Source organism: Solanum verrucosum, unplaced genomic scaffold (assembly GCF_900185275.1).
Source record: "Solanum verrucosum unplaced genomic scaffold, falcon-dt-bn FXZP01000228.1, whole genome shotgun sequence".
NCBI lineage: Eukaryota > Viridiplantae > Streptophyta > Magnoliopsida > Solanales > Solanaceae > Solanum > Solanum verrucosum.
In genome coordinates, this window is record NW_026020210.1 from 2,559,291 (window position 1) to 2,573,382 (window position 14,092).

At 27.1% G+C, this 14,092-nt stretch overlaps 1 protein-coding gene across 1 annotated transcript; it reads right to left on the minus strand.

Annotated features, from left to right (window-relative positions):
* Window positions 1–270: 270 nt before the first annotated feature.
* On the minus strand, window positions 271–2,858 carry LOC125830482 (pentatricopeptide repeat-containing protein At3g16010). The gene is made up of 2 exons (XM_049509677.1): window positions 2,654–2,858; window positions 271–2,358 (listed from the first exon to the last, which is right to left on the minus strand). The coding sequence occupies exons 1-2, from the start codon at window positions 2,727–2,729 to the stop codon at window positions 521–523; spliced, it is 1,914 nt and encodes a 637-aa protein (XP_049365634.1). The 5' UTR covers window positions 2,730–2,858; the 3' UTR covers window positions 271–520.
* Window positions 2,859–14,092: the final 11,234 nt, after the last annotated feature.

The window sequence follows — 14,092 nt, forward strand, 5'->3', positions numbered from 1 at the left end:
CACAGTTTCTCAAAGCAAGTTTTCGCTTCTTAGAACAAAGGAACTACAAACAGGTAGAAGAAACACTCACTAATGGAAATTTTGTAACTCACATACCGACAGACAGAATTAGATATATTTACGACAGAGAGAATCATGAAACAAAGGAAATTGATCAGGTCCGCCAAAAGCTAACCATCCTTCGTCTTTTGTTACAGGGTGCTGCCAAGCCTAATTCCACTCAGCGATTTGAGAAAACAGGAGGAAGATTCTGTGCGCATGCTAATGTGTACTGAACATACCACTTCAAACCCTTACCCCAAAGTGAAAATCCAATCACATATCTGCAGAAGCCAACACCAGCAGGGAGAATAACCAAAATGCTGCAATTATTTGCCACTCAATTTTACTAGAGCATCATAAAACCCTACATAAAGCAGCGTATATTGCCAGGCCAAGATGATTTAAACGGTTCCCATGTACTAAATAGTGTAAATAAAGAAAAGCACTAACTAGAAGAATTTCCCATACCAAACCTCCCTCATGAAGTTTGACATGTACCATCCTCATCAACATGACCGACTGCTTCAAGTATTGACGAGTATGTAATAAGATCATATTCAAAAGCATTGGCACGCATCTCTTTCATCAGTCTTGCAGCTTCCTCGAACATGCCAGCACGACTTAGGCAACCAAGAATGGTGTTGTAAGAGACAGCATCGGGTTTAATTGTTGAATGTTTCATTTTTGTAAACATCTCGATCGCTCGCTGTGGGTCACCAGTCTTGGCCAAACCATTTAGTATTATGTTAAATGAGTTTAAGTCGGGAGCACAACCATTTTCTTCCATACTACGAAACATGGAAAAAGCCTCATCTAGCATACCTGACCTCACCAGCCCGGACATGAGTGCATTGTGCGAATATACATCAGGAGAACATCCCAGCTTTTGCATCTCATTGAAAAGATTGACAGCCTCAGTCAAACGGCCACATTTCCCGAAGTGCTTTATCATTACAGCATATACCCGAGAACTGCTAGATCCACAACTCTCTTTTAGTTCTTGAAACAACTCATTTGCAGCTTCATAGCGTTTTGCCTTTCCAAGGCTATTGATCAAGCTGCAATAGGCAGCTGGACAAGGAGGAAAGCACTTCTCGTCCATCTCCTCAAGCAAAGCTAAGGCTTTTTCAACTCTATTTTTCTTGCAATACCCATCAATAAGTATCGAATAAGTAAAAGAGCTTGGAGCAACTCCATTTGCTTTCATTCTGTCAAACCAAGATGAAACCTCGGATAATGGCGCTTTCGACTCAAACAGGGATTTTATAACAGTATTATATGTCACAACATTCGGTTTACAGTTTAATGATTCCATTTCATTAAACAATTTAAAAGCATCACCTATACGTCCTCCCCTTCCTAGAAGGTTTATCACATTGTTTATCAACACAACATCCGGCTTACATCCCTCTTTTAGCATGGACAGAAATATAGAATACGCCTCCTCAATTCTACCAGCTTTACCAAGCCCTCTTATCAATTCAGTGTAAGTATACACAGTTGGGGCACAAGCATTCTTCTTCATCTCATTGACTAATGCTAAAGCCAGTTCGACCCTACCCATTTTGAAGTAAACTGCTAACAAGGTTGTATATATCTTTGCAGTGGGATGTAAACCATTGTCCTTCATTTCATCAAATAACCTAATAGCAGAATCATCACGGCCTAACTTTGCATAGGATGATATAAGAGCACTGTAGGTTACTGTATCAGGGAAACAGTTGCCCTCATTACACATTTCACTGTAAAGCTCATGAACTTTTTCATGTTGGCCCTCTTGCATCAGCATCAAAATAATGGAATTGTAAGTGGTTGCAGTTGGCTTGCACTTGCGACCTTTAATCTGGTAAAATATTGATAGTGTTTTGTTTACCATTTTTGCCCTGCCCAAAATTCTCACAGTCTCGGATAGATCGGCAGGAGTAATAACACATGTACTCCGTGCCATTTCTTGCACCGTCTTCCACATTTCACCTGTCAGCCCAGCTTCTTCAAGACATCGAATCAAAGTCAGGTAAGTAGTAGAATCATGTTCAAAGTTCCTCCTTTTACCAGCCCACTTAAAAAACTGAATTTTCACACTGACCTCCATGTCTATTTTCATAACCTCTCGAACCAATTCATTATCTACTTTCAACTTTAGCACCTCCAATGCCTTTTCAGCATCAGGACCCCACTTAAATATCTTCAGAATCCTGATGAACCTCTCATCCAATATCCTTACAGAACCCCTTCTTAAGGGTGGTCTCTTCTCTTGGATACCTTCTGTTTCAGCCTTAGGCCTTGAGATTTCAAACATTTTAACAATATCACTTTCTGCAACATAAACAAAAAAAAAGGCTATTACGGTATTACCATTCACTATCTTTGTGCATTTGGGGAAAAAGAGGTTTTTTTTTCTACAAGTTATTCATGCCATGAAAAATCCCAGTATGTGCATCACATAGTAGCTTCAATTTTTCCAGGGCAATCAAAAACTATACCAAAGTTGGAATCTAATAGAACATTGATCTATTTTTATGCATCCTAAAACTATATACAACTCTTTCCTGAATCAACAAACAAAATGAATAATATAGTTCACAGGAAGAAGTAGAAGCAACACACTCACCTGTCTGCTTAATTCTCTGACATAAACAAGAAAATGTGGATATACTTCTCCTTGAACAAACAGTTCCTATCATCATTGTAACTTCAACTTGAAGAAGCAAGTATGCTTCCCACAATCAATACCTAAAACAATATTTGCTAAAAATCATGAGCAATCAACTCGACATAGAAGAAGAGAAGTGCATCTAGCAGTCGGCAGATGCCTCTGACCGTAACTCTCTCTATATATAAAAATTAGGCTTGCTATACACAACTCTCAGAGAAAAAAAAAGATAATGGGTGCAGCGATATTTTTCCAGCTACCTTGAAATTCAATTTATACGGGTGGTGGTGGTATCGTGGTGGTAACGCGGCCGCTAGATTGGGCGGGAGTGGTGGTAACGCCGCCGCTAGATTGGGCGGTAGTGGTAGTAACGCCGCCGTAATGGGCAGTGAATTTGGGAAATTGACAATTTTTGGATGGATCCTAAGTAAAACGTTAACCAATTAAAATATTTAGTAACTCAATATCTTTTTATTTGTTAAATTTTGATTTGATACATTTATTAATAAATAATACACAGTTCATTTCAAAATAATAAAATTGTTGAAACATTTTTTATATTTCAAATTAACTTAATTATTTAATCTTTAAATAAAATATTCTTTTATTTTTATCCTTCATTTGGCATGAATTATTTTCTTGGAAATTTCTTACATTAATGTGGCTGAGATTTTCAAAAAAAAATGTTAAAGTTTTACCTCCAAAGATTTGGTTTCAACATAAATTTTTTGTCATTTTAAGGGTTACATATTGAATTTTGTATTAGAAATGAATAAAAAAAATTATTTAGCATTAAAATTAGTTATTAAGATTAATGTTATTGATGAGTGGGAGAAAGATATGTCGGATCTTTGAAAAATGGATTTGAGTTTCTGAGTTGGATTGTGTTTAGATTTAGGTTTAATTATATGAGGATAAATAAAAATAGTGTCACATTTTTAATTAAAAACTTATATATATCATATTAGATTGTAGTAGCTGTTATGTGAAAACATAATATATTTCTTTAACCTAATAGGTGAAAGAAGAGTATTTTAAAATTATTTTTAATACGTCATTTTGACCCTTTTTAAAAATCAAATTGGTATTGATGAAAATACTTTAAAACTTAAAAATATGGTGAATTGTCATTGTAGCAGAAAATAAGTTTATTAGATTATTGACTTGTCTGTTGAAGTTTGTTTTTAGTTATTGTAGTAGTTCTTAGCAAAATAAGTTATTTAGTTTATAATGAATTTGAATTTTGAATTTTGAATTTTATTTAAGTTGTTTGAATTGTTGAGATATTTTAGATTGTTTTAAATTTCAAATTATGCATATTATGTTTTTTATGTTAACTATTTAAAGCCCTTAATGCTTAATAAAATTATTGAATGTCGTTGAAAGCAATTTCAATCCAAAGAGAGATATTTTCAACCCCTTTTTGCTGCCCCATTTTTAAAAAAATCAAATGTGGTATCAAGAGCTTCATTGATCTTACGGAATCTGTGAAATCTTTCAAAGAACTATCATACTATTTTTTACCCGCAAAGGCTATTTTTCAATCCTTTTAACTCATCATGACTACTATTTTCAACTCGTGTTTTTTTCAACGCACAGGCTTTTCTAAATCAACTTTTAACCAAAAATAATGGCAAATAGCAGTCTCTCTTTGTGCCCCAAAAATTTTCACACGAAAATTATTAAATTTTGTCTGTGAGAATAAAATCATATTTTGAAACATATGTGATATGTGATGTTGTGATGGAAGAAAAACTCTCACAACCTCTCCCTGCAAATCCTACAAAAGTTCAGATTAAAGCACTTTCAAATAAACTACTACACAAGACAATGTCACGATTGAAGCACAGAATCAAAAGAAGAAATTTTGCAAGTTTAAAAACAATGAAAAGAATCAAACATCAACTTTCAAAGTAGAAATTGAGGAGGGGCATTTTTTCAATTACAGTGACTGGAGCAAAAGAGGAGTGTTGAAATTTTCTTTTAGTTACTGCATTAGTTTTTAGAAAAATAAGTTGTTTAGTTTATAATGAACTAGTAAACATGGCCGCGCTTAACGCGGTGCAAAAAAATATTAGATTCATGATTTTTTTAAAATAATATTTTAATTTCGATCTTCAAATTCAAATAAATTAAATATTAAATTCTAACTCACTTTAACTATATTTTAAATTTCTTCTTGAGGTATTAGCTTCATCGAAAAAGGAAACAATTCCTTGATTGACACAATTTAAATATCTCGTTCCATTTCTTTTATATTGAAGTATTAATAATTGAACGTTAATATCCTTTTATCCATCTAACTGCGTTCTTTTCTAGAGTTATGATATAGTAATAAGTATAAAAACCACTTAGTTATCAGGTAAAAAAATATATACACTTTAAGTGATAAATAAAATAAATGTTTATAATATGTCATTTTCTCATGCAAATGCAATTGTTAATGATCTTGTTGAAGAAAAAATACTAAAAATTAAATTTAAAAAATACACGATTAATAGCCACAGAACTTCTGCCTTAGTGAAAATGTCTTAAATAAAAGAAAAATATTAAGATCCTATATATAAAAATATTTTTACAATGTTTTTCTTTCATATATCATGAAAAAAAAAATCATCAAAATGCAATTAATCAACAACATAAGCATGTGTATAGAAAACAAAGTCAATATAGTGACAAACAATTATAAATGTGAAAAAATCTACATAGTCATCCTCCTCTTTCCAAATTTCTTTTAAATGACTCTTGGAAGCATTATTAAAATTCAAATGATTTTAAGTTTATATATATATATGCGTTCCTCCTAATTTCATAGTCTATAAATGATTAGTAGCTAGAACTACTCTTCCCTATTTGCAAATCAAATGACAATATTTGATTAATTAATTTAATTACTTTTGCATGCCTAATTTATCATATCATGAATCATTATAATATATAAAATATTTTTGTAAAAGAATGAAAGTAGTAAGAATAAAGCATAATCAAGAATCATAATGATATAATATTGATTCAAGAAAGAATAAATTTTAATTTATTAAAACATATATAATGATTTTATAGAAAAAATAATATCATATAAAGTTAAATGAAAAGGATAATAAATTCAACTTTTACCATGATAAGGTTGAAAAAAATTATTTAAGTGGAAGGAGGTGGGGCCCACTTATATATTTTATATAGTAAGTATTGGACATTTGTAATGATTTAATTGGAACAATGGTAGTAAATCTTAGACTCTTCTAATCTATCTATATATAATAGGAGAAGAAAAAACGCCACATGTCAGTGCCACAAAATTTTAGAATTTTAAATAATTAATTAATTATTATATAACTATTATCTATCTATAAATAAAAAAAATTAAATAAAAATAGACACATGTCATCAACTTACACAAATCTATCTATGTATAATAGGAGAAGAAAAAATGACACATGTCAGCGCCACAAATTTTCAAAATTTTAAATAATTATTAATTAATAATTAAATATTATATAATTAATTAAATATTGTAAATTCAAAATTTGAAATAAAAGTAAACACATGTCATCAAGTTACCCAAATAATGAAAACTGTCAACATTAAAAAAGTTTTTCTGTTTTTCAAATCAAAATATAAAGTCGTTGTAGTTTTTCTGTTTTTTTAATAGTCAATTGATTTTTTATATTTTAAAAAAAAAATACGAATAGTGTTGCAAAACTTTCAAACAATGAATTTCAATTCTACTCAAACTCAATATATATACAAGGCAGTTTAAATTGAAAAATGAGGATAAGTTTTTCTGTTTTCAAAATAGTCAATTTAAAAAATATAACCGTACCATTTTTAAAAAAGAAAGTAACTTCCCACATTTAAACTATAACTATAAAAATTCTTTAAATTAACATTAACCCACTCTCTCTATTATGAACATCTAAAGAAAAAAAAGCTCTTGATCAAAGCAGTCTGTTTTTACAATCATCAAATTCGTTTTTTTTTTCTTATTTTGACAGTCGTCAAATTCGTTCTTTTTTCTTCTTAGCAGTGGAAGAATTGAAAAACAATCAAAGCATTTTGTAGTCGAGATATAGATCCAACGGTACTTTCTTTGAATTTTAAATAGTAAATTCAAATCAAATTTAAAGTTTACTGCCCATCAGTGCTTCATGTTGGAGTCCTAAAAACGTGCAACATTAATCAATGCAGGTTTATAACTTTTTTTCTTTCTTTTATTTGATTTTTGTAAGATTTTTACATTAATTATTTAAACTAAAAAATAAATATATAATATATACACATAATTTATAATAGATACACATACGGTTACAATTTTTTTGCATACAAATACATTTTTTAACTTTTAAAATAGAAAATTAGGAAAAAAAATTTACGCAATAATCTGGAAAAATTATGAAAACGTACTAATTGAAAGTAATATTAATTTTTAAATATAAAACATGCCTAAATTTGTGCCACACTTTATTATTTAATATTTATAGTTATTTTCATTTGAATTTGAATTTTTCTTGAAATAATTCATAACTCAAAGTATTTTAATTTGTAAATGGTAAATTAAAAAAAAATTAACAATTAACAAATTAAAATTAAAATTATAATAGTACACACTCTAAAATAACTATACCACAAAAAATAAATAAAGTCACGTTTCTTTTTTTTACCCGATTTTATAGCAAATTAACAATTACAAGGTCAATTTTATCTCCTACAGGTGTTGAATTGATTTGTTTACCTTTAAATTAAGATAGATTTTTTAGTCTTACTATCGTTACTTATTTTTATTAGTGGGGTAAGTTTAAAATTTGTATAATTGCATTTATTTTTTTGAATATTGTTATATGTAGAAGGACAAGACAATGATAAATCCCTGTAATTAAGGTTACTGATCAACAAAAAATTATATGCCCATTTATTGAAAAACGTCACTATATGAGAAATTGCATTGAACATATAACAAATTAATTTTGTTTACTTGGTTATATGTGGTTTCAATGAATATTATGTATGTTTCTAAATATCTAAACTAAACACAATTCCAATTAGATTTACCAAAATAATATTTTCTTATAGTGATTATGGACCACTGATGAAGAGTATGTTTTTTATATTTAATATGCAATATCTATATTTTTTGAAAATTATTTTATTCTATGTCAAAATATACTTTTAATGGTTAGCTTTAGTTAATTTTCTAAAGTACTTCCAAAATAGATTGTGGTATCAACTTATTTTTGCAAATGTTCATGATGCATTCATATATCAATAGACTTTTCAGCAAAAAGACACTTACAAATTACAATATATAATGTATGTTGATTATGTATTTTTTAAGGGCAAAAAGATTACGAATATAAATTAAAAATTATTCAATATTTTCACATTTAATCAGATGTAAACTTCTCCCATATGTGAAAAATAAAATTAAAAAACTTCAAATTCTTTATTAAATATAAAATATAAATATAAAAATTGACTATGTATGTATGTTTGTATATAAATATATATAAAAATTAAATTATTAGTTTAAATAATGAAATATATTTTAAATCTAAAATCTAAAAATCTTTTTAAATGATAAGAATACTTTTAAGTTTACACAAAAGGGGAGAAGAAGATAAAATCAGAAAATGAACAAAATTTTATTAACTAACTAATTATAAATATGTGGCTAAAATAACTACAACAATCTTTTTTAAAGGAGAAGAATACTTATGCACGGTGGAGTCATTTAAAACATAATTCATATTAAATTAAAAAATATAATTAAAAATATTTTAAATCTAAATTTATTTTTAAAAAATCGGAAAATCTTTTTAAATCTGAAAAATATTTTAATTTTAAGCCAAAAAAAAAAAAAAAAAAAAAAGATAACTGTACCATATTTTTTTTTAAAAAAAAGTACTTCCCACGTTTTAAAAATACATATATAACTACACTGGCTGCTATAATTTAGGAACTACCAATTATGTTTATATTTACATAAATCTAAACACAAATCAATTTAGCCTATTTTTCTGTAAATATATTTCCACAAAATATTTGGTAGATAACTATTACATATACAAATAATGATGCTATAATTTAGGATTGTGTAGCGAGAGAAACAAGGACATATTGTTATTTTGTTTCTACTAATTATATAAAACATTATCAAAATTGTTTAAATAATTAATTTGAAATATGAATTTGAATTTTAAAAACTAAGTAACTAATCTTATCCTGTAAAGCACCTTCTTTTTAGTGGCTAAATAGTAGTTTTTTGCGCTTCCCTTCTTTTTTTTTTCTATATTTATATTTATCTAAATTAATATTATAATCAGTAAGTTTTTGAATTTAAAAACAATAACAATTGTTTGTTGTTGTTTAAAATTTATTTATCCATATATATGGTAAAATTCATTAGAGAATTAGAAATACAAATGCAAGTTTTGATGCATTTCATATTTGGTACAATATCAAAAATCGAAGTTGAAAAAATAAATGTAAAATTTTAATGCTCTTTACTTTGTAGTTTGTAGCATTGGAAAATAAGAACTTTTATGTAATCTAAATTCTTTTTAATTCGGTACTCTTTCACTTTGTAGTTAATAGATTGTAATTTAACAATTTATCTACATTATCTGCTTTAACAATTTTTAATTTTTTTTTAAAAATTAAAATATATAATACAATTTTCAATTTATTCTTTTAATTTGAATTTTAAGATAATTATAATCACACATAATATGCTTTAGCGGATAAAAGTTCAAATCAATAATCTCTCATTCACATTCATATATTTTCTGATACAATTCAAATTCAAATTTAAAATATTCAGTACATACTTTGAATAAATCTAATATAGTGGTTGTATTAATTAAGATTATTTTTACCTTTAAATTAATTTTCTATTATATTTTTATACAAATTTAATAATATATATATATATATATATATATTAGAATGCCATTTAATCTTATGATATCAAATATTTCATATGGAATATTAGATTTAATAAAGTATTATCATTTTTTTTTATTCAAACCATATACAGAGAATAAAGTACAAACAAATAAACATATTTAATGTATTTGATTTTTTTATCAAAATAAAATAATCAGAAAATTAATGGTATTTTAAGAAAAAATTCAACATAATATATTATAAAACTAAAAGTATATTTAATATAGCTATAGATATAATAGTAATACAATAGATTAAATCGTGTACTAATAATATTAATTTAATGTGCTTAAATAAATAAGTTAATGATTTGTATTATTATATTATTATTACTATAATGTACTAAATATATTATTAAGTGCATAATACATTTTATTAGTTATTTTTAATTATAAAATTATTACATTTTAAATTATTCGCGCAACGCGCGGGCACGTATACTAGTATATAGTAATGAAAGGAGATATTGACTTCATCTCCACAATTAATTTTGAGATAAAAAAACATTTAATGTCATAAAAGGGTATAAATAATAATTAAAAGAGAAGATGAAAAGTTGAAGAATTGGTCATGATCTTAGACGTGGGGGAGAGGGAGGGTGGATTGTTTTTACCAATAAATTTAATAAATTAATTACAAGTGATTATAGATAAAGAATAAAATATTAATTAAAATATTTAGACAATTAAAAATCCCAAAAGAAAAAAGAAAAAATGAATGGAGATCATAGAGAGGTGTCACATCACCTTGTTTATGTTCCTCCTTTATATATATACTAGACATTGGAGCCTGTGCTAGCACGGGCCCAATATGTATCATTTTTTATTTCAATTTATGTGACAAAGACAAAATTAAAGAGTTAATCAAAGTTTAATATTAATTTAAAATAGTTTAAATTTTTAATTATTGTTAACTATGGTAAAAAAATATATATATATATATGTCTTTTAACATTCTAAATTGCTAATTATTGTTGTATGATTTGTAATATCTTTTACGCAATTTTGAAATAATAAAAGTTATTTCTTCTTTCTCAATTTATGTGGTACTAATAAAATTTCGAGATTCAATCAACTTTTTTTGTCTTTAAAATATTATGTTGTTAATTACTGTAAATTATTGTACTTTCTAAGTAATTTTCAAATAATATATATTATTTCATTTGTCTAATTTATGTGTCACCGATAAAATTTGAAGAGTTAATCAGATCTTTTACATATTTTATATCTTTTGAATATTTAAGTAAATAATTATTGTGATTTATAATATTTTATACAATTATTTAAAAAAAATTAAACAACAAACAAAACGAATTCATCATAGGAAAATTACCAAAGCATCCTTGAATACATCAATAATGGGTCCCACTTTTTGTTTCAAAAAATATGCATATTGGAAGGATATTTTTGTCCAAAGTGGAAATAGAATAAGTATAAAGCATTAAAGTCTTTTAAAATTTTAAATTGTTAATTCTTATTGTATAATTTGTAATACTTTTACTGCATTTTCAAATAATAGAGGTCATTTTTTTTCTCAATTTATGTAGTACTAAATTTTTTTTGAGATTCAATCAATTTTTTTTGTCTTTGAAATATTTGTAGTTGTTAATTACTGTAATTTATAGCACTTTCTAAGAAATTTTCAAATAATATATATTATTTCATTTGTCCCAATTTATGTGTCACCAGTAAAATTTGAAGAGTCAATCAGATCTTTTATATATTTTTATATCTTTTAAATATTTAAGTAATTAATTAGCGTGATTCATAATATTTTATACAATTATTTAGTATAGTAAAATAAATTTAAAAGAAACAAACAAAACGAATTCATCATAGGAAATTACCAAAGCATCCTTCAATACATCAATAATTGGTCCGACTTTTTATTTTTAAGAAATTGCACATTCGAAGGATATTTTTGTCCAAAGTGGAAATATTGTGTAAAAAATGTGTATTTATTGTGATTTTGAATGTTTTGTGGGGTAATAGGACACACGTAAAGTTAAGGTGTCTTTTTGAAAATCTGGGACAACTTCAAGTATCACTTAATGTTTTTTCTCAAAATCTAATTTACTTTCGTAAACTATGTGTCAGATCAAAATAAGATTAACAAATTCAAAAGGAATGAGTAATAAATAGCTCATACAATGACATATTTATTATTTAAAAGAAGTACTCCTTTTGGTTGAAAGCTAACAAGATAAGTTACAATGTAACTAAATACTATAAAAATCTTTGCATTGTGGCTTATTATATATAGATATAGATTTGAATTTTGAATTTTGAATTTTATTTAAGTTGATTGAATTGTTGAGATATTTTAGATTGTTTTAAATTTCAAATTATATAGATTATGTTTTTTATGTTGTCTATTTAAAGCCCTAAATGCTTAATAAAATTATTGAAAGCAATTTTAATCCAACGAGAGATATTTTTAATCCCTTTTTGCTACCTCATTTTCAAAAACACCAACAGTGGTATCAAAAGTGTCATTGATCTTACAGGATCAGTGAAATCTTCAAAGAACTATCATACTACTTTTAATCCGCAAGAGCTCTTTTTCAATCCTTTTAACCCGCCAGGGCTATTGTTTTCAATCTGTGCTTTTTTCAACACACATGCTTTTCTAAATCAATTTTTAACCAAAAGACAATCTATCAAGTCTAACTAAAAAAATGAATGACTCGCAATGTGAAGTCTCAAGCCAATACTACTAAAACAAATGAAACTGAAAATATAACATAAGTTCTAAATTCAAAACAAATTATTCTTATGTCAAATTTCAACATAACATACATAAATATGATTTAAAAGAAAAGGAAAACCTAAGTCTATAACCTTACCCAACAATGAATTCTACTTTAATTTAAAAATTACATTAAAAAAATAAGCATGGCATAAAAATAGATAATACAAAAAATTGCATGACATCACATAAAGTAAATGTTGAGAATGAGAAGGAAATGAAATATAAAAAATAAAAAATAAGCTTTTAAAATATTTAGAATAATAAAAATAAAAAGAGAATTTAAAATAATAGAAATAAAAATAAATTAAGAGGAAAAAATAAAAATAAAAAATAAAAAGTAATCAACTTGTAATTATATCATGTAATTACCAGCAATTCACAACTTGTCCTTGGGAATTGGAGAGTGTAATTATCTCCGATCAATTACACTTAATTACCTGTTGACCAAGTAATTATTTGATTAGACAATGTAATTACACTCAATTACACCAAATTCAATTACCAATAGGGATGACAATGGGGCGGGGAGGAAGTAGAGCAGGGCGAGTTTCATCGTTTGCAGGGTAGGGCAGATTATAGCTTTTGCAGATTTGGGGTGGGGCGGGGTGGGTTTAACTATATATTTTCAAAATTCTCGCGGGGCAGGGTGGGGCGCGGATTTGAGGTAAAAGTCTTTAAAATTCGCTGATCTACACTAACTTTTGCATCAGTTTTTGATCTGTTTGGTCACTGTTTGGTGATTTTTTAGATGAAAAAATGTTTTTTAATAGCCAATAAATTAGAAAGGAAAAAAAAAACTTGTTGACATACTACATTCAATAATTTGTTTATTACGTCATATGTAATTAATTCAAAATTATCAACAAAAAATATTACTGACTGTTTGGAATAGTATTAACATATTAATTTTAAAGGTTAAAAAAATTATTAAGCAATTAAAATAATTTATTTTTTTTGGTTAAACACTTATGCATCTGATATTTGAAACCTTTTAGGGGTGCGGGGCAGGACAAAGCGGGTTTATGTAGGGCGGGACGGGATGGGTTGAAATCAATAAATGATGCTATGCAGGGCGGGGCGGAGTGGGTTATAATTTTAGCGGGCTTATGCGGGTTTTCCCCGCAACCGCTCCGCCCCGCTCCATTATCATTCCTAGTTACCAGGTGACTTTCCATACAGACACTTAAAAGTAGATTTTATGCATTAAATAGTGCATTGAATTGTAGAAATTCGAGTAACAAAATGTTGTTTTGAGAGGAAAAAAAATATAACTACACATCTTATATAAATTCCTAAAATTTCAATCATAACTAACCGATCCTGCAAAAATTGATTGCATTTCAATCATGTGTGAATAAAGTGCAGACAACAATAGGTGCACTTCAGTTATATATTGTAAGGGATAAAAATGGATGCACTTCGATCAGAGATAGCTTAAGTTAATTAAAGACGGATTGAAGAGACTGCAAATAAGAACTTTCGATCCATAAAAGCTTAATAAGGTTGGTATTTGATTCTTCAATTTAGTTTTATCAAAGCTTCAATTTTTTATTTAGGACAAGTATACATCGAACACCTAATCAAAATAATTCAATTCAATTTGATTTTTTCAACTTCAATTCGATTTGATTCAATATTTTTAAAGTGATTCTTTTTCGATGTGTTTGCCGTTATTTTTCCCTTTAACTTATTTTCCTCTTTCCA

Coding starts and splice junctions, on each gene's coding strand:
- LOC125830482 (XM_049509677.1), bottom strand. CDS start 2,729: ATGATGATAGGAACTGTTTGTTCAAGGAGAAGTATATCCACATTTTCT. Junction 2,359..2,653: donor TCAGAGAATTAAGCAGACAG/GTGAGTGTGTTG, acceptor TTTATGTTGCAG/AAAGTGATATTGTTAAAATG.